General features: G+C 39.3%; 1 protein-coding gene and 1 pseudogene across 1 annotated transcript; both read right to left on the bottom strand.

Moving 5' to 3' along the window:
* Positions 1-3,675: 3,675 nt before the first annotated feature.
* LOC133367948 (olfactory receptor 5A1-like) lies at positions 3,676-5,144 on the bottom strand (annotated as a pseudogene).
* Positions 5,145-17,802: 12,658 nt separating this feature from the next.
* Positions 17,803-18,744, bottom strand: LOC133367947 (olfactory receptor 13H1-like). The gene has a single exon (XM_061592033.1). The coding sequence runs from the start codon at positions 18,742-18,744 to the stop codon at positions 17,803-17,805; it is 942 nt and encodes a 313-aa protein (XP_061448017.1).
* Between the last annotated feature and the right edge of the window lie 3,786 nt (positions 18,745-22,530).

The following is a 22,530-nucleotide window of genomic DNA, read 5'->3' as shown; positions in this document are numbered from 1 at the left end:
GAAAGAAAGAAAGAAAGAAAGAATAACCCTCAAGTGGGACTTAAGTAAGTGTAAGTAAGTAATCATCATCATCATCACCACCTTACCCCCCAAACTGTGTTCATATAAATTGTGGCTTAAAAGAATGCACACAAATGGATTTTTTTAAAAAAAAAAAATCCCCTGCTCTTGTGAATGTAATAATGGTGTTCCTGCCTGAAGCGGGGACGTGTTTGCTGCCACCCGACTTCTAGAAGGCTCGGGAACTTTTCCGAGGGTTCCATAGATGGTCAGCTGGGGTTTACTGACCAGTGGGATGTGAGGCAAGAGTGGGTTTAAAAGCCTCCTGCCTCAAAAACCTTGCCTCTTTTCGCCTTGAGGCACCTGCCCCCCCTTGTCAGTATGGGCTTCGCTAGTCACCAGTTGAAAGTGAGTAGGAAATTTATTTTAGGGATTTTGATTTTAGAATCCCTTTGGTTTTGCCTGCTCCATACTGCTGGGTTGATTCGATTGGCTTTTGGGGGGAGGTTGTGGATGTTTAGCTAATAGCTGGCATGGAATTCGGGCAGGTGAGGAAGGTGAGGAAAAAGTAGGAGAAGGAGGCATGTTTTTAAAGGGCACCCCCTAGGGAACTACCAGTGCTGAATGACTGGTGGGGATCTGGGTGTGTCCTTGTGAGACCAGCTTGCGCAGAATAGTGAACGCCTGTACGGTGGGGCCAGGCTGCGGAGGTTGGAAACACATACTTGGCTCTCCTAGCAAGGAGGGACAAGTTTTCCCACATCCTTGGCTGGGTAGTCACAGTCTGTTGAGACTGACATGCCCAGGGGACTGGAGGGAATACTCCCTTTCAGTCAGGTTTATCCTCACCTGCCCGAAGTAAGCTTAATTTGGATATTTGGATGTAATTGGCTGAAGTTTAATATTTGTTATATTTTAATAAATATAACATTCCATTGCGGTGTCATGAGCCTTCTTTGGTGTGGTGACACTTTTATGTTCAGTTTTTGGTGTCTTCACATTTACCCAATGAAACTGTTATAACCCTTTCCTGTCCTGCTTTTTTCTTTTGCTAAAATGCACCCTATGATTTCATGTGATTGTGAAAATGATTTCCAGAGTGGTTTAACAATCAATCTTGTTTCCCTGGCAACTCTGAGAACTGAAGGTCTGTGAAGGGAATATGGGTTTCCTAACAAATCTCATCACAACTACCAACTACCATTCTTTGGCAGAAGTGGTATTATGGGGCTTATCCAAACAGAGCGGGATAATCCACGGTTTCCGTATTTGGTTTGTCATCTGATAGTCCTCACTTTGCCTTTTAGTTCGCTCTTTCCCAATTTTAAAAAATGCTTTTTTGCACCCGCACACGCAGCGGTAAGACCCCTACATTCTTTTCTCTTTTTCCAAGCTCCGCCTCTAAAACCTCCCCCTTTCAACCAATTGGTCAGCAAAAAAATTACGTATGCTCCTCTCCCCCTTTGCAACGAAGCACAATATGGCTGTAAAGGAGTTCTCGCCTCGGAAGGAAAGGCTGCTGGTCGGTTTCACGCCTGCCTTCCCACAAAGAATGAAATTGACACCCTTTTCTTGTTTGCATTTGCAATATTACACTTAAACGAATGTATGCTTTTCTGCCTTTATTGATATTTAAGGAGATACACACGCTGGCAATGCACTTATTTCTCCAAAAAAGCAAGAAACGTGTCCCCCGCCTCCTTCTCCCTTTCCTTCCCACGGAGAATGAAATTGACAAAGCTTTCCGGAGCAGGCTTGAAACCGACCAGAAGCTCTTTTCTTGTTTGCATTTGCGATATTACACTTAAACCAATGTATGTTTTTCTGATTTGAAGCAAAAACCCCAGCAAGCAGAATGAAATTGACAAGGCTTTCGGAGGCAGGCTGAAACCGACCACCCCCCTTTCTCGCTTGCTGTGCATTGCAGATCTCACCCAGAGCAGCCGCCCAGTTTGCAGGCTGGCAAAAAATAAAATGCATCTGTGCAGTAGTTGCAGACCCCCCCCCCCAACACCCCACCATTGCGATGATTAGTTCAATTTTCCTGGGCTTATTCTCGCACATGCGTCAAAATGCAGATACGTGATTGGCTGGAATGAGGAGAAGGGGCAAGGGGAAACACCCAAGAACTGCCCATCAGCTGTAAAGTCCGCAGTATTGCATCCTAACTCCTGAAGGCACAGCAGATCATTCCCGATTTTAAACAGCAAATCACATTTTTGCCGGTATTGCAAGGAGCAGATTTAACCCTCGAAAATGCGTAACAGCGCGAGACGTCATTTGGATGACTGAAAAATAATGAACACACATAGCGGGTGTGTCACACATTTTGCAGTCATCTGGATGAGCCCATGGTGTTTTTAATGTATAGTGTGGCCTTAGACTGCCCTTGACTTTAGTTTTATCTGAGGCACAAGAATATATAGGAAGAAAAAGGAAGAAGGAATGTTTCCAGGAGAAGGTATCATGAAACATACTATGCTAAATAAAGTGTGTGTTAATAAAAATTAGAAGATATACATCATTCAGTATATAGAATTATAATCCAACACAATGCAGCTCTACAACTATAAAGCTATACAGATGTTAACCACTTTTGCAATGGAAATAGATTTTTATCGAGCATCATAAAATCCCAAAGAGGTAACTTCATAACATTTTAGATACACTGATCTGCTATCAGAAATCTATGAAAACTATGGGTACATCATTTTGAAGGAGGGTATGGCAAGTATACACTGAGTTGATGAATCTCTAAGAGACAACTCAGGATCATTCTATGCCATTGATTTTTCCAGGTACAAACATCATAATCAGATAACTCCCCACCCCGTATTGTCCCATGATGAAGCCTTCTTGTTAGAGGCTCCTACAATGGCAGATAGGTTAGAAACAGAATATCATGAGAGCTTCTGCAAGATGTATTACTTTCCATCTTACACTTCCCTTGCAATCCTATTTGTGCTCCAAAGTCCACTTGAATATATGGGATTAGCAGGGAAGGGAGAGATAAATAGGAGGCCTGATAGAAAGTACTGAGAAACAGGGTCTGTGACAAGTAGGTAGGGAAAGTGACTAGTGTGGATTGGGGCAGGGCTATGTTCTGATCCTTGCATAGTCTCTTTGCTGTTTCTCCCATCCTCCTCAGATTGTAACTGCCCTTCTCCACCACAATTCCATTTCTAACACATGTACTCCTCAGTTCCATAATTCTGATGAACACTTTGTTCTCTCCTGTCTCTCTCCCATTCTGGCCCATCTCAGGGTCCATCCCTATTTCTCCTTCTCCATGCACTCTCATTTATTCTACCTTCTCTTTGCAGATTTTCATGACTAATTCTTACCTGTTCTCCCTTCCTATACTTTTTTCAACATCTCTAATTTATTACCTGTTCCTGTTGTGGTTTTGTTAAGTTATGTAATATTTTCCCTAACTGACAAAGTGCTTTAGGAAGGGAAAATGTTGGCAGGGGAAGTGTTAACTCTCCTTGCATACACCACAGTCCCAGTCAGGGGCTTCTCCCACCACACTACTATATACTGTACATAAGTTTAAAGAGACTGGGGAGGCAGTGCCTGTTCTCCACATGAGGGCTCCAATGTACTTTTATATTAAATTCCAAGGTGGACAATAAAGGATTCTTCTCATCTTTGGCATGTTCATCCCCTTTGCTTTCAGAACACAAGTTTTGCACCTACAAACCTTCTCAAGGCTTCACATACTTCCTTGTTCCTCACACTATAGATGAGGGGATTAATCATTGGCATCACAATAGTGTAGAAGATTGAAAAGATTTTGCTCGTGTCTACAGAGTGTTTAGCAGTAGGAACCACATACATTGTAATCAGTGTCCCATAGAAAGTTGTAACTACAATGAGATGAGTGGAGCAAGTTGAAATGGCCTTTTTAGAGCCGGTGCCAGAAGAATGTTTGATTCACCCCAATCCTTCGGGAACTTCACTGGCTCCCGATAGTGCTGCAGGTGAAGTTTAAAATACTAGCTATAACCTACAAGTCCTTTTTTGATGCTGGTCCGACTTATCTGAAGAACAAACTCTCTCTTCTTGGAGTAGGTGGGCGCACGAGGTCCTCAGCTGCTAGATTTTTTGTGGTTCCATCTATCAGAGTGGCCAAATTAAGTGGTACCAGGTCTAAAACCTTCTCTATTGCAGCTCCTACGTTATGGAACTCCTTACCAGTTGATATTCGCCTAGCCCCTTCACTTTTGGGTTTTCGGAGGCAGCTGAAGACGTGGCTTTTTGTACAGTCAGATGAATGAACGTGCTATAGCTAGGTGGCTAAGGGGGTGGGTTGATTTTCAGGGTTCACTGTGAACTGTATTTCCATTGGTACCTGTTGATTTATATCTTGATATGTTTGTTTTGTATTTTCATTCTTATTGTATGTCGCCTAGAGTGACAGGGTCCCCTGCCAGATAGGCGAATAAATTTTAGATAATAATAATAATAATAATAATAACAGCTGACAGTATATAAGCATAAGACACTACTGTGAGTAGACTGGAGGAAAGGAGGAAAATAGTTCTTTCAAGCAAGTACGTGTCAGAGCAGGCAAGCTTCAGTAGTGGGGAAAAGTCACAGAAAAAATGATTAATTTCATTGGGGCCACAGAAGGTCATGCTAGTCATGAGCAACACCGTAAGTAAGCTCATCAGAAATCCACTGATCCAAGAGCCAGCAGCCAGCCCAACACACAGGTTGTTGTTCATAACAGTTGCATAGTGGAGAGGGTTGCATATGGCAATATAGCGATCGTAAGACATCACTGATAGAAGAAGACATTCAGTACCACCCAGGGACCCAAAGAAATAAAACTGGGCCATGCAGTCCATAAAAGAAATTTACTTTTCATTGGAGATCATGCTAACTAGCATCCTGGGGACAATGTTGGACGTATAGATGATCTCAAGGAAGGAAAGATTACCCAAGAAGAAATGCATGGGTGTGTGCAGGCTACGATCAATCTATACAGTGATCAGAAGTAAGGAATTAGTAGCAAGTGTAACCATGTAGAAGGTCAAAAACAAGGCACACAGGAAGCTTTGCATTTGAGGAATATCTGAGAATCCTAGTAGCATAAATTCAGTGACAGAGGTCCCATTCCATGAAGTTAGGGATGCCATGTGGAGTTAATCTAGAGGTAATCACAGCAACAATAATAGCAGCAACCAAATAATAGTCTATTGTCAACAGGGTTCAACAGAGTTCAAGCGCACCTAAATCCACTGAAATCAATACACATGTTTAGCTAACTGATGGATTGTGCCCAGTTCCTTAGATTCCCAAGAACCACAAGTTGAACTCAACTGGTGGAATAAAGATTTTCTACGAACATGTTACAGCTGAAGGCTCTGAAAATCCTGTCCTTAGGGTTGGGGGTGCCTTCCAACAAACCAACAAATCACAAACGTTTGATGTGGTGATCGGAAGGGAGAAATGGCAGGAATTAAAGGAAACCCCTTCTTATTTGCATAAGTGGAAATGTGTTCTGCTTTGATTGGGGGTCCATTGGATCCAGCCAACATGAATAACAAGGTGGTTAGCTAGGGAATCCTTACTCCTATGGGCTAGAAGCCTGACATGCAGAAATAAAACACATGATGAAGGTTTTCTCATTATGTTATCTCCATCTCTGAAAAAACTTCACTTGCTTCCTTTCTGCATGGCTGATGCTTTTAAAGCCACGCAAGCACAGCCACTATACACCAGAGATCAATATCCTATATACTAAGAGTGAACTCATTCTATAAGTGACACTCCTTATGCAGCCAAAAAGTCACCTGTACTTATGCACAAGAGGGAGGTGTCTCCAGGCTTGGGGAAACTCCAATTTGCAAAATTACAAAAAAACAGAACGAACGAACGAACCCTAAGGTGGGACTCCCATCCCTCCACAAAAGTTAAGTGAAGACTGAGCATGCTCAATGGCCACCAACTTTAAGGTGTCTGTTGGGTGTGTGTGAAAGAAATGGAATACTTGAGGGGTATAGGGTATTCTAAAGGAAATCATGGCTTTCTCATTGAAACCCTGAACACAATCACTCTTCACTGCAACCTTTTCTAAAGGTCCCACTTGTAAGAATTTTAACTATAATATAATACAATATAATATAATGGTCTTGGCATATTGTATTGTATTATATTACATTACATCATATCATATTATAAAGGGTGAGCAGGAGGCAAAAAAAATCTGTGTCCTCTAAATTTGCCTATGTGTTTGCTCTCCCTCCCTCCCTCCCTCCCTCCCTCAAATAACAAACACAATTGATGAATAGGATTGTAGCCAAAATGAGAAACAAAAGGGGGCTATCAGCCTGTGCAAGGGAAGACTTGCAGAGTATAAAAATGTTTAGGTAAAAAATGTAATGGCAAAAAAGGAAACAGCAAACATCCCAATAATGATTGAGCATGTTCAGCAATCATAGAGTGCTGACTGTCTGTTGGAGGGGATGAAAGGCAGGGGAAATCAAATGAGCACCCTACAAGGTGCCGTGGCTCATGGGCTGGTTGGAACATGGAACAGTAGTGCTTCATGCTCCAATATTTTGTTGCAGGTCCCACTTTTTATTTTATTTAGAACCATAGCTATGCTCAGTTGATTGAGCTACTGACAGCTAATGAATAAACTAAACTACAGATTGTACGCTGTCCTCAGTTTTCTGAGTCTATTTCTCAACCTGTTTCGGGTCTTTCTAGTTTCTATACTCACATCTTTGTGTTTTCCATTCAGCACTGCATGATATTTGGAGTGCCCTGCATAGTTGTTGTCATTTTTTAGAAGACATGCTGTCTCTTCTCCCATAACACATTTAATATTTTCCTTCTATTTAAAGGTGGAATATCGTACATTGCAATGTCCCCTGTGGACTTCTACTAAGGGCCATTTTGGTTGCTGTGCTGCGGAATTCTCTCTGCTCTGCTACCCCATCTCTTCTCTCTGTAATAAAAACAGAAAACAACTATGCTCTTATTTGGATATAAGAACCAGGAAAGAAGGGAATCAGATATCCCATTAAATTCCAGCTTTGTGTCCTCTGACAGAGACTTAGGGTAGAAACACACTCACTGTTCTGCTGGTTCCAGTGCATCTCCACCTCTCTCTTTTGAAAATGGGGTACACAATGCTAGTCAAACCCCTCCCTTTTTTCTGTGAAATCAAGTGGGACCAACCTGAGTGGTTTTTTTTTTTTTTAAATCAGCTTCAGAGAGATTCTGCAACTGATAGGCAGAACAACCTCGGAGGATGGTAACAAGAACTAGGGCCTTCTCAGTGGTGGCCCCCGAACTGTGGAACAGTCTTCCCGATGAGGTGCGCTTGGCGCCGACATTGCTATCCTTTCAGCGCCAAGTTAAAACCTTCCTCTTTTCTCAGGCATTTTAGTTTTCTTTTTTTAAAAATATGTTTTAATTGATTTTAGATTTGTGGATTTTTACATATATTTTTTTTGCACTGAATTATGTGATTTTATTGTATATATTTGTATTTCTCTGTTGTACACCGCCCAGAGAGCTATGCTAGTGGGCGGTATAGAAATTCCACAAATAAATAAATATAAATAAATAAACCTGGTCCCCATCTATGTGGGGCTAATGGAAATGCTTTGATCTGACGACTTGTATGTTTACAGCCATAGTCATGCAAATAAAGGTAGAGGCATTTTAGCTCATTTGTATATACACTCCCTGGTTCACACTGACAACCATGATGATCTGATCATAATCCTCCTGTTACTGCCCCCATTACAAGCACTCACCTGACCACACATATTTTCACTTAAAAACATGGATAGGCTTTCAGGTGGCCCTCCAGACGTTGTTAGACAATAACTCCCATTGTACCTGTTCATTGGTCATGCTGGCTGGGGCTGATAAGAGTTATAGTCAAGAATATCTGCAGGACCAGAGGTTCACTATTCGTAGTTACATGGTGCTGGCTTTGGCATCCCATGGCCCCAACATCTTCCTAAAGTAAAAGGTATCTTGCTTGCATGCTCTAATGAAGTATAATTGGAATAAGCCAAAACACCAAAGAAACTGGGGTTCGTTTTCTGCTTTCAAAACAGCCCGGAAGGGACATGTAATAAATTAATACAGCAGGATACCTCATGTTATAAACATACCTATAACAACAAAGCAGGTTTATCGGAATAACATAGTTTGGTGACTGAGCAGGTGGGGCTAATGGAAATGCTTTGATCTGACGACTTGTGTGTTTACAGCCATAGTCATTCCAAATAAAGATAGAGGCATTTTAGCTTGGTTGTACATACACTTCCTGCTTCACATTGACAACCATGATGATCTGATCATAATCCTCCTGTTGCTGCTCCCATTACACACATTCACCTGGCCTCCTACCATATTTTATATATGATTCAGAGAAATTCACCAATAGGAAAAAAATCTTGCACTTTAAGAACATACCTATAGCCCACAGATATTTCTATCAAACTTTAAAAAGCAGGGAAATTGGGCAGCTATAGTGAATGGACCAGGGGAGCAGGAGACCTGACCACCTCTCTGAGATATTGGACTGCCCTACAAATTAATCAAAATGCAAACATAGTTTAGGTTGGTCTTTCACAGTCCAATCCACTTACTGTGTAGCTTGGAAGGATTTGGTAATGTGCCTCTGAGCATATGAGGAGTGGTGGCAACACCTGCCATCTCCAAAGATGGAGAATTATATTTTTGTATGTTTGTTGGTGTTCTTCTAACTTTGCTTCTTTCCTGTGTTACTAATGTTTCTACAGAGAATCTAATCTAGAAATTTTTATTTCCCTCATTATTCATCCTAGAAATCAGTGTCAAATTTATTTTTATTAATTTCAAAGCCTTTTTATTGGTCAATGTCATATGATGGTGAAGACAGGCTTTTGTGTTTCAAATTGGAGGTTATGTTCTATTTTTAGTTTGGGTGCATTAACAGTTGAATCTGAAGCTTCAGTTTAATGTAAAATCAGACTGATTCCAATATGTTGCTACTTCAGCAATGACTAGCTGTTGGAAAAAAGAGGATACATGTTTTCAGCCTGCTATGTTTCAACCACTTCATTTAAGGCAAGGTGGGCATGGTCATAAAAAAACAGAGCACACCTAGAATTTTCCTAGAATATATTTCACCTCCCACTCTTTTATCATGTGCAAACTGAGACACTCCTGATGTCCATTGGAAATTATTCTGCAGAACAGTCAGTGTCATTATTCCACAATTGTTTCTGGAACTTTTTTTTAGTGTTGGAAAGTATTGCTGTACTTCATATATTCAAGGAAACAAAAGCAAGAGAGAATGATTTCCTATAGGAAACTTCACTAAAATTGCAAAGTAAATCAGACATATTTAAAGTGACCATCCGAACTATATCAACTGTCTTAATAATGTTGCTTCCTCTCTGATAAAACAAGATCAGCACAGCACGTCTTCTTTCTATTATTTGGGATGATTGCAGGTATTGCCACCACTCACCATATACTCAGAGGCACATTACCAAATTCTTCCAAGCTACAAAGCAAGTGGATTGGACTGTGAAAGACCAACCCAAATGGTGTTTGCATTTTGACAAATTTGTAGGGCAGTCCAATATCTCAGAGGGGAGGTCAGATCTCCTGCTACCCTGGTGCATTCACTAGACCTGCCCAATTTCCCTGCTTTTTAAAGTTTGATAGAAATATATGTTGGCTATAGGTACATTCTTAAACTGCAAGTTTTTTTTGCCTATTAATGTATTTCTCTGCTTTTTAATCTGGGAGGAAGGTAAGAAATGGGATCCTGTGCAAGTTTGCTGAGAATGGATTGATCATTTGCATGCTTATTGAGTTCAGTGGGATTTATTCCCTGCTATCATGCTTAGGATAGGTGAAACTGACCACAGGGAATGGGGAGCAGAGGAGGAGGAGGGGAGGAAGGGCAGAGGGGAGAGGGGGATGGGAGCAGGCAGGAGGGGGAGGGGAGAATGACAGGTTTGATCATTTGCATGTTTATTGAATTCAGTGAGATTTACTCCCGTGCAATCGAGTCGGTGAGTTGGCATCAAGTCCGGCTGACACTGTTGTGGAAAGTCAGTTGAAAGATCTGGTTGATAGTGGGTATCAGAGTGTAGATGCCAGTGACCTCCACAGCTCTGGTTTTCCTGATCCACCTCCTTGCCCGTATATTCTGAGACCAAGAAGAAATTCACCTCCTCGTTTTTATAATCTAAGACCAAGGAAAGACTTGGAAGAAAGATAATCAAAGGGGGGGGGCAACCTAACTTTTAATTTCTAACTTTCTATCCAGTTTCAGACTGTTCAATAGCCTCCAGGATTGTGTCATCTGCTGAGAAGGTGGGAGAAGAACAGACAAATAAATCTGACAAGTTGCCTAGAAAGGCAAGCTAAATAGTACTTAGAACCGATGACTACTTTGCCTATAGCCCTTGTTTCCTCAAATTACCCAGCCAAATTTTCAGTCAAACGAAACATGCCACGAAGCCTTTGAGACATGTAGGGCATGTAAATGCCGGCTCAGTCATGATTCCATGGAGGAGAAGATTCCCTGAGTCTATCCAAAGCCCACTGACTTACCAGTTCCACTGGTTGAGCCAGGGAATGAAAGCCAGGACAGGTTCACTCAAGCTGAGCATGAGAAGGGCATTGCATAGGAACTCTTACTCTCCAACGAGGGTGTTCCTAACAATCCTCATGAACCTGACCCAGAGTCTTATGAACCAGTGCCACCCAAGCTCATTCCTCTGGAGGAAGAATACTCATGGGATGAGGCTGAGTAAAATACAGATAGCATAATAATTATATGAAGCTATTCTAGCTTCAAAGGGGGGACATAATGGAGAATTTTTATATATCCACACATATAATCACATATATTAAAAGGTATATGTTTATGAAATATAAGAAAATCACAAGGAACCAAGCTAAAATCCATAAGCCTTTAAATCAGGCCTGTGAGTATGGCGTTGATAGCAGGCAATGTTCAAATTCACCTCACCTTGAACACCTGCTTTTGCCAACATAGGCCTGTGTGCGACTGACTTTAATTAATGAGTATATTGTTCTGAAGCAAATAAGCATATAATCTATGATTGATTTTTAAACAGTTTGATCCTGGGAAACTAAATTTTAGTGAAGGAATAGTTGGCAATCAAATTTATTTTATTCTTAGTTTTATAGAACAATGACTCTGACTAGTGGAAAAAAATTGTAACCTTATCAAAACGGTAATGAGAGAAACTTTGAATTTTAAAATGATCTGGTGTGTTCCATTTCACAGAATACAAACTCTGTAAGTGGGTTTTCATGTTAAAACGGTATTTGTAGGTAGTTTGTCTTTTCCATTCTTCTGAGGATGTGAGATAGTGACTGGGTCAGAATCCCCCAGTGCCTTTTCTTTACTGTGTGATCTTCAGTCATAGTCCATCATTATAATCATAACCCTTCCCTACAGCTATGTAGTTTCTTTAAGTAGGAATGGTGTCATAAGAATGACTTATGGTCCTTCCAGGCGAAGACAATAACCACTTGACACGGGTATATTGAGTCCAAGGCACTATGATTTATTGCAATGAAGGCAAACCATACATTTCACACAAGGGGTGAGGCATGAGAGAGCCCCGAGCCCCCAAAACCAGGGATTTTTGTATCCTCTACAAAACAAGCTGGTTAATTTTACACTCATTGTTTGTTATGCTCTGCTTAATCAGTAGTCTAATTAATCTTTTCCCAAGTGTTCAACAGTTTAATCCTTACTTTTGCAAATGCAAGTTTAAACAGTGAGTCACAGTCTGCTGACCATGCCTTAAGCTTTTAAACAAACACACAAATACAAGCAGTATCTGACCCTTTGTCATGCTGTTTATGCTGTTTGCACACATCTTAGGGCATCTAGGCTTTACTTTACAATCTTAAGGCATTAGGCTTTACTTTAGCAAATAGCATTCCCAAACAGGTACTTTGGACTACCAAGGGCTAAAAATTTTCTTTAACAAATGGGATTTCTTAGAAAATATAAGAAATGAGAACTCATATAGCAAACTGATAGAACTGTGGTGCTCATGAACTTCCAGTCACCAACCCAGCCTGGTATCATTAAGGAACATGTTGTAATATCTCCAGGTGTACCTGGGTTAGCCTGGCCAACCAAGAACAATGGTAATAGAAAGTACAAGGTATGCTTGAAAGCGTATGGTAGTAACTGGTTTCATCTGGCCTGGAAAAGCATTAGTCATGGGGGACAACAGAACAATGGTGATATTAGTAAGAGACAGAAAATTGGAATAAGAAGTATATTAAAACAGTGACAAATTACTTGTACATGTGTTCATGTAGAATTACCTAATGTTTTCTGATTGGTCTGGAAATATTGCAGAGGGGAGGAACTGTTATGCTATGTGGGAAGGAACTTGTATGATTGGTAAACTAATGTCACATGTGTACTTAGTACTGTATAAAAGATCCATGCAGACTGTGCTTCATTGCAGTCCTCACCAGACTCTCTGGGAGACTGACCCTGCATATGCTTGTAGAGAATAAAGACCTACCTTTTTGCGTCAAGCCTGTGTCTTCAAATTTCTTCAAGGACCTATAGTCCAAAGAATCCAAAAATTATCCAACACTTAGGATAAGTAAAACTGACCAGGGGGAAGGAGAGAGGGCTAGAGTGGGCAGGGGAGGAGGAAGAAGGAAGAGGGGAGGGGAGGAGGAAGGGAGAGGAGAAGGGAAAGAGGGGAAAGGCAGGTCTGATCATTTGCATGCTTATAGAGTTCAATGGTATTTACTCCTGTGCAATCATGCTTGAGATAGGTAAGACTGACCATGGGGAGGAGAAGGGGGAGGGGAAGAGAAGGGGGAGGGGAGGAGAAGGGGGAGGGGAAAGAGGGGATTGGAAGGGAATGGGGTTAAGAAGGTAGGAGCAAAGGAAGGGGCAGGGAAGGGGCAAGAGGAAGGAGGTAGAAGGGAGGGTGGGTTTGAACATTTTCATACTTTGAGTTCAATGGGATTTATTTCTGTGCAATCATGTTTGAAAATAGAAATGGACTACCTTCAAGTCAAATCCCAACTTATGTTGACCCTATGAATAGGGTTTTCATGGTAAACGGTATTCAGAGGGGGATTACCATTGCCTTCCTCTGAGGCTGAGAGGCAGTGACTGGCCCAACATCACCCAGCCAGTTTCATGGCTGTGTGGAGATTCAAACCATGGTCTCCCAGGTCATAGTCCAACATTGAGCCAGGGGGTCAGGCAAGGGAGGAAATTGGGTGGGTAGGCACTGGGCAGAGGGAAAGCCACTTTCCTTTCCAAAAGGAAAACATTGTGAACAGTATCATTGCTTTTCAAGGTTTCCCCACCTTTTTATTCTACAGTTGGCACATGTAGCCTCCCACCTAAATTTAAACCAAAGCTATCCCTGTCTGCATCCACTCCAAATTAGAATGGCTGACTGTTAAAACACTCTGGCCACTGGAGGTCTGTCAGTGGAATAGGAGTCTCCTCTCAGCACCCTTCAGAAACTACACTTCCCAGGATTCTTTGGGGGAAGCCCTGACTGTCTCACCTGAAATCAAAGTCTGGTGTGGGTGTGGCCTCCTGATTAGGCACGCCCAGCAGCTGTGAGTCTGGCTTTTAGAACACTGACAGTTGGTTCTTACTGAGCATGCCCAACATTATTATTGAGTTCCAGCCAAAATATCTTAAATTAATTAAAAATCAGCCAGGCACTTTTTTAAAAACTTTTCAACTGCAGAAGATGAAGATCAGAGTATGGAGCAAGATCAGTAATAGGATTACAGGTACTCTGTGAACATGGCTGATTTTTAATGAATTTCATCAGATTATGATAACTCAGAGAAAACAGTCCAAAAGGTGTCTGTGTTTTCTCTCTCTCTTTTTAGACTTAGAACTCTCTATATTCTCTGACTGTTTTGTGTATTGCCATGAAAATTGGGAGGGTTGTTAAGCAAACCTTTCTGAGTTCAGGACTATAATTTTGTAAGGTTTTGTTTTGAAATGAGCTTATGGGAAGCATCAGAATGGCATGGGGGTATTTTCAACTTAACATTGCGGAATGTGAAAAATCCACACTGGCTATAGTATACAGACACTCTTGTGGCTGCATAATTGTTTGACTGGTCCTTTAGAAAGCCTCCCTGGACCCTGAGTTTTGTCATTTGTTATTACTACTGGCAAGTTGCAAGCACCCCCTTCTTCAGGAAGATACACAACCAACTGGGGACTGAACAGTCTCTCTGCTTTTCTGGACTCATTTCAATCGAACTTGAGGTCTGGCTTTGGCACAGGGATCATGTTGGTTGCCCTGATTGATTACCTGTTCTGGGAGAGCAATAGGGGGAGTATATTGGGTGTCCTCGACCTCTTGGTCATGTTTGATACCAAAAACTACAGCATATGTCTGGATTGCCTCTGTGTGGATAGGAGCAAAACCATTGCATCACCATGCACAGAGTCATGATGATACGATGGGTTTGCATTAGGGATGTGCTAGAATACCGCCCAATTCAGATTTGGTACCAAAGTTTCCATAATTTGCTTATTCACTATCATTGTGGATTGGATTTTTATGTAGTGATTTTCTGTTTTCAAAAACAGATGTTTAATCTGAGTCTAAAATATTGATATTAATATTTCTATTTCTATCAATATTTAATTCAATTTATTGATATTTCCTTTTAAAATCAATATTAATATCAATATTTTGGTAATTATCAACATTATTGGTAGAGGCTGGAACACACCTTTTCTTTCTGGTAGGTATCTAAAAACTGTTATGCCAAAAGTAACATCTTTCTGAAGGAATTATAATGATACAAATATTAAGAGTTGTATGGAGAAATTTATTTTGTTGCATTTTGGAATAACAGATTTCAAGATAGTATATGTTCTTTATGAACTAACTTTATGGTTTGTATATTTTATTGTAAGCCCCCTTTTAAAATGGTATTCCTCCCTTATTATGTATTGCATGTTTTCATGGAATTTTATAACTTTAAATAAATAAAGCATGTGCTTAACTCTTGTATTAAAACCTCAGTGCTTTATTTTGAATGTTTTGCAGCCCAAATGCATTAGAAACCACTTGAGACTACTCATCTCAACTGAGCTGAAGTGAATTTAAAAAGTACAACACTTAAAAGTTTCATATTAATGAACAAGTGAATATTCATATTATATATCTGCTATGACATCTAGTATTTACATCTAGCATCTCTTAAAGCAGACAGGACTGAAATTAGCTTTAGATACAACTTATAAATGGACTTCCTTGGTGCTCTCGGCATGGCAATTTTGACATCTGTGGTTTTTTTCTTTTTTACAAAAAAAGCCCTCATGAAAATTAATCAGCATTTTAATGCAATTTCCCCTAGTATACACATTTTGGTATACAGTTTTGCCTATTATACATATTTCCGCAAAGTGATTTCCTCAAATACACTACATTTTCCATTTTCCACTCCCAGCAGCCCCTGCCCTCACCTCCAAATCTGCTCTGAAGGGTCCCCCAATGCTCAGGAACAGATTGGGGAGGTGCTGCAGGAGGAGGAGATTACCATTGCACAATAATCCTATTGCACAAGCAGATCTCCATTACACTGACAGGCAAACACAGATGGATGCCATCATATGAAAAGAACATTAAATATCAATTTATATCCATAATAGCAAAGTTAGAAACATATCTTTGTATGTTAAACATATATAAATGACAAATACCTTTAAATGTTTTTGTCCTTTCTCCTGGATGTCCTTTGGTAGTATTTGAAATTAAATTTTAAAAAATCATCCTTTAAACAACACAGGAATTGTCCTCAGCATGGAACAATGTGAATGGAAAGTAGAAAAGGTCATGGACCGTAACACTTCTGGATTTCTTTGATTTGCCAAAATATATAGGATAGTTTCTGTATGATAATAGACACGCACAATATAGTCTTGAGCTAATGAAGTACTCATTTATGTTCCATAGAAAGTTTGAAAATGTCCCAAATATAGACAAGGGCAGCACAGAACATAGTGACAGTACTTTTGTTCTTATGAATCTATACTTTAACTTTGGAACTCCCTGCCCATTGATATTAGGCATTACAATATATTGTTTTCAATGTATAGCCCCTACAAACATTTTTGTTTTAGCAAGCCTACCCAGGCATGTAGTTTTGGTAGGTACAAGTGCTTTAAAGTTACTTATTTTATTTTAAATTTAAAATTTGAGTTTTTTTGTCATATTTAATGTTTGTCTTTTTCTTAGTATTTTAAATAAACATTTTAGACCATCTTGTAAACTGCTTACAGGTTTATTGTTGTAGTAAATGGTACATAAATGCTGTTAAATAAATTAATAAAAATGAATTAATAAATATGTATATATCTAATCAGACAAATTGAATGGCTGCAAATATGGCAAGGATGCACACAGATTCACCTTGCATTTGAATCTGTTCATTTAAAAAAAAGAAATCTGATCTGTTTCTGAGTCACTCTGTGCTTCCTCCACTTTGATCTGTGCTCCAGCTTCTGAACAGACTTACATAAAATATAAAAATGGCTAAGAAGTTCCTCCTTTTGACCAAAGTGGATGAAATTTGCAGACACAGGAGAGCAGAGGAATGCTCCCATAAGGTACTTGGGGTGCAATGTAGACCAGTCAGAGCTTTTCCACAAAACAGAAGTAGACTGCAAAGTGTGTGAGTGAATGATTTGTTTTCAGAGAAAGGTGGTAGATTATTCATCTATTTGCACAATGCATTTGTCTTTCCTCAGCATGAAGGATTTTATTCTCTTCCCCATGACAAACAACACCCCCAATCTCAATTTGGCACAAATGAGGAATTTTCTCACAATATGAAGAGCAGCTTCAAAGTACCAGTCTTTGTCTGGCTACAGTATGGGAGGAAATGGCTGAACTCTGATCTCTGTTTGCTGAGATTCCAGTAATTATCAGCCTGTCTTTCCCAGCAACTGTTATGTACATTTTTAAAGCATGAATGTTTAATGCAGACACACTTATTGCAATTTTCTAGCAAGCTATCATATTTTTTTTCTCACTGATTCTAAGGAACTAGACCATGTTCCAGCACTTACATATATACAGAATTTTTTTTAACGATTTCCCTCTCTAATTTTGTACTGATGATGATGAAGATGATGATAATGATGATATATCTTGGTGAAAATCATAAATAATAGCGAAGGCTATTTTAACATGAAATTGTGAAATAGGACCAGACTAGACAAGAGAAGATTTCATTTTCACTCACATATCTGACCCATTACCACGTACAGTGAAGATCACGGTGAGGTTATTGGAAACCTCTAAAAGGAACAGCTATATGAAACTGATTCCCCTCACCTCATCCAAACTGAATCCTCACTATCTATCCTGTCAGTTCTTACTCACCTAATTAAGTTTTTTATATACTGGAAGGGAGATGGACTGGAGCAAACGAGATAAGAGTGTCAAGCAAGCTAAGGTGAGAATAGTTCAACTCTCCAACATTATGCACAACTTTTGACATAAAAAATACTTGACACACCTCATGTTGTATTTAATAGGACAGACACATGAATAAAAAACATGGCTAACCCCAACATATTAATATTGGCCCAAGAAAACCCCAAAGATGGGCATTTTTTGACCTTTAGGCTGAAATCCTAATTTGTTTTTTTTAATTACTAAGCCACACTGGACAGAATGAGACCTGCTTCCAAGTAAACATACCTAGGACCCTGTAATTAAAAATAAACTTTCAAAAGCACACCTAGAATCAGTGCTAAGATCTCAGTTTCTTTCCAGTCAGCCTTTTGAGAGCACCTTTCACCTCTTGGTTTCTCAATGTGTAGATTAAAGGGTTTAACAGAGGGACCACGGTTCCATAAATCACACTTACAATTTTGTCTTTTTCTTTTGTGACCTTAGACTGAGGTTTCAGGTACGTGGATATGCATGTTCCATAGTAGATACAAACCACAGTCAAGTGTGATCCACAGGTTGAGAAAGCTTTCCACCTCCCACCTGATGTATGGATCCTTAGAATGGCCACGATAATACATAAATAGGAAAAGAGGATAAAAGAGAAGGGGACAAGAAGAGTGAAGCTACCTGTAAAATACATGACAAGTTGGCCCACAGTGTCATCCGAGCAAACCAATTTCATGAGAGCTGTGAGCTCACATGTTATCTGATCCACTTCATTGTGCCCACAGAAATGTGCTGGGTTAGCGAGACAAGGAACTATAGATAACATGAAGGCACCCACCCATGAGACAACTGCCAGTGCGGTGCACACTTTCCAGTTCATGATCATCGTATAACGCAAGGGAGTAGAGATGGCAACATACCGGTCATAAGCCATGACAGCCAACAGGAAACATTCTGTTGATCCTAGGTATAAGCCAATGTACATTTGAAGATAGCACATGTTAAAGGACATGATGGGTCTGTCCACCAAGCAGTTGACAATAGCTTGAGGGACTGAAGTTGTAGTATAACAGATATCAAGTATGGACAAATTGCAAAGGAAAAAGTACATTGGGTTGTGGAGCCGAGGCTCAGCTATGAATACCAAGATTATGAGTCCATTTCCAATTGTTGTCACCAGATAGGATAAGATCAGGAAGCTCATTAAGCCCATCCTTGTCTTGGGTTTCCCTGAGAATCCGATGAGGACAAATTCGGTTATCTCAGTATCATTCAGTTCTCCTAGTTCTGGCATGACGATGTGACCTTAAGGGAAAGAAACAAAATTTCACCTGAATTTGTGTAACTATTTTAAAATGATGAACAAGGAATGAATAAAAATAATACTGAGTCTAAGTTAGTTGTACTCCAGCTGTACTGAATTCTGTGTGAAAAAATAGTCATGAATTAGTTAAGTCTGACTTCAACAAGACCTAAATGTAACTTAGGTTTGATCCAACCACATAACTATAATAATACTGCTATTATAATAGAAGCTGCAAAGTTCTCATACATTAAAAATCTGAAGATGAAAAGTAAATAACAAATCATAGCCTTTTATAATAAAGATAAAACTGTAAACAATCATATGGTATGTTTTTTTTAAAAAAAGTTCCTTTAAACCTGTTAAATAAAATGCAAAAAGAAAAGGGAAATAAAGATGTCATTCATCAGATGCACCATATAACTATGAAGTTTCTACATAACTACTGACCATTCTAATATAATGAGACTTAGATAGCAGATCCCTGCCTTTGCAAGTACCAGCTCTAAATAATTTATTATCATCATCATCATCATCCTCACTGGTGATGGTTTTATGGAAAATGTTTCCTTTTGCACACTGTCTCATTGATTACACTGTGGGAATGGCATAACCTATGGATGGATGTGTGGAACTTTCAGTGATACCAACCTTAACTAAAGGTTATATGGGTTACAATGAGCCTGCAGACATCAAACTTCACAGTGAATGCCACATTTTTGGGATCTGGAGATGCCTGTATTCATAAATAAATTCATTTGTGCAACCAGGTCCAACGTATTTTGTTGCTGTTCAGAATGATGGCAAATTAAGTATGACTGAAATATTTGCTTATTACAAAGATGTAACAAAGGAAGAGATTGAAAAAGCTCAGGACAGATGAAATAATAAATTGAATCTACTTGGACAATTTTTAAAATTTCTCTCTCTTCCCTTACACGAACACATCTCCAAGACATTTCAAAAGAAACGTTTGCAATTGAATGAAAATATTCCTGAATATTATTTTATTGATACTCATTCACTTGATGATCACAAGATAAAGAGCACTGTGAATTGTTCAAACACATGCAAACATGTTTACAGAAAAAAAGAAAATGTGTCCCGACAAATTGTCTACACACACACACACACACACACACAATTGATAGGAATCTGCCAACATTAAACACCAAGTCCCACTGACTTGTGTGGGAGATATTTTAAAATATGCTTAACACTTCTATTAAAATCAATGGGCTTTTAAAATGCAGAAATTTGTCAGATGTAGCTTGAAATGCTTCATGACAGAGATATACAAGAACAGTGAGAGACTTACTGGGGTAAGTCCTATGAGATGACCACTAACAAAAATGCATGAAAAACATCATTGTCAGTTTAAAAAAGTAAACCACATGGCTTACCAATTGTTGTTTTTTATTCATTGAAGAATGGGGGGAATCACTTTGAAAAGATCCTTGAGGACATTGTGCATTACAACAAATGAACAAAATAATAATCAGGTCACGGAAGTTGTTCCATTTAGCAAAAATCTGCAAAAAGATCCAAAAGCAATTCAAGACAGTTTGAAGGGCAGAGCATTTGGAGATACAGTGAAGTTCTTGTTATGTAAATGCTTCTCTAAAATTCAGAGCTGTTAAGCATCTTAGCTCATCAGTATTAATGCATTTTCAAAATCCTCTTCAAATTAAAAGAGTCACCATGACTGTCTGAAAGTAACTACAGAATGTATGGTTCCTGGGTTCCTCTCATTGGTCTGATGTCTCTATGGCTTTTAGTGGCTGTTCTTATATTGGGAATAGATTTGGGCTGCATGTGAGTAAATGAAACCATAATCATTTCCACAAAAGACAAAGGCGCAGAAGACTATGTCAGTTCCAGATCTGTATTAGTTCATCATGTATTCCCACATGAAACATTCCCTGTTGACTTAATTTGTCATAGAATTTTTTAAAAAAAACTTTAAGTATTAAACATGTAAATCCTGAGGCTGTGATCACCACCACTTCTTAAGTTTACAAAGGGGCACCTAAAGGAATCCCACTGAGTTTTCTAAGACAACACCAGAAATACTGGTCCGCTCGTCCACGGGGGTTTTGTTATAATTTTAAAAAGTGGCCCTTTGTTCAACCCAAGCTGCAGATTCAAACAAATAAATTTTACAAAAATGTACAATAAAACTGTCACTACAAATTATTAAAGTGACTGAATGCACAAGAGTTCCAAGGAGCAGTTCATACATTTAACAGGTTTAACAGGCACTGCATCACCTCTGGTGGAAGGTATGTGAGAAGTCTGGCATGTATAACAGCTACCCCACAAAAGCCTCATTTCATATGGAAAACTAGGATATCAAGATGAACTCTTCATTTCCTCCCTCAGCATGTAATGTTCTACATGGAGGGAACGATTTAAAGAACTTTTTAAAATGTCTTTTAATTTCTAGTAAGGATAATGGGGAAAAATACCCAACAGTTAAATCAGTGGACTGTTCCTGTGTGTTACAAAGAAAATAACCTTTAATTTTTTTTTTTTAAAAATGCAATACGTTATATGCTTTTTTTACCCATCAGTTGCTTCAAGGCTCCCAACACTTCCTGGTTTCTCAGTGTATAAATTAAAGGATTAAACATGGGTGTCAGCACTCCATAAAATATAGAAATTATTTTGTCAATGTCACGTGTGTTCTTATTCTGAGGAAGGAGGTATGTAAACATGCAGGTGCCACAGTACATGATAACCACAGCCAGGTGGGACCCACAGGTGGAAAATGCCTTCATCCTGCCTTCTTCTGAGTGTATCTTCAGGATGGCTGCAAGGATATGCATATAGGAAAAAAGGATAAAGCCAAGGGGCAGAACCAGCACCAAAGTGCTGGTGAAGTATATACTCAGTTGACTCATAGAAGTATCTGTACAAATGTGTTTGAAGACAGCTTTAAATTCACATGAAAAAAATTGCAAGAAGTTCCAACACAGATTTTGATGAAAAAATAATTGAAGGAACATAAGAAGCTATTGTATAATGAGTCAGCCTAACTGTGCCATCTAGTGTGGCAGCAGGATTTCAGGCAGGATGTCCAGTCCCACCTGGAAGAGACAGGGATCGAACCCTGGACCTTCTGTGTGCAAAGCAAATGGTCTAACACTGAGCTCTGAGCCTTCCCAAAAGAAGAAGAAAGACATGAGAGGTCTGCTCACCAAGTTCCAACATATCCTCTTGCTTGGCTTTAAGTGCCAAATAGTGTAAACAGAACAGTCTACAGAATAGTTGAAAGATATGTTGAAATCTATTTGAAAGACACACACACACACACACATTTTCCATAGTTATTTCTTCTTTATATTAGTAATGTACACTGCATTTATCACTGGATTTAATGGGACTTTCTCCCATGTAAGTTATTTGCAGGATTGTATCTTCACTTAAAAGAAAAATCAACTAATAAATGTGATCGTTAGGGGAAATACAAATACAGCAATAGAAGAAGACATGTCAATGCAGTGGTCTGAGTTATAATTTTTTCACTGGTTTCAATAGATGCCACATAAAGACCACTGAACTTTCTTATTGTAACCACTTTGGGTGGGAAATTTGAGGGGGGGTAACACACTACAATTAATTAGATCTAGTGATTACACATGTGTGAGAACCACACACAAATTAAATTATGGAAATAATCCATAATTTTATTGTAATACAGAGAACTAACTGCCATTTGATTTTGTTGAGAGAGGGAGAGAGAGAATAGTATTTTGCACATTATATATATGGAAC

The sequence above is a fragment of the Rhineura floridana genome, chromosome 11 (genome assembly GCF_030035675.1).
Source record: "Rhineura floridana isolate rRhiFlo1 chromosome 11, rRhiFlo1.hap2, whole genome shotgun sequence".
Lineage (NCBI taxonomy): Eukaryota > Metazoa > Chordata > Lepidosauria > Squamata > Rhineuridae > Rhineura > Rhineura floridana.
The sequence above is the reverse complement of the archived record's forward strand: the minus strand, read 5'-3'. Positions and strand labels throughout refer to the sequence as shown.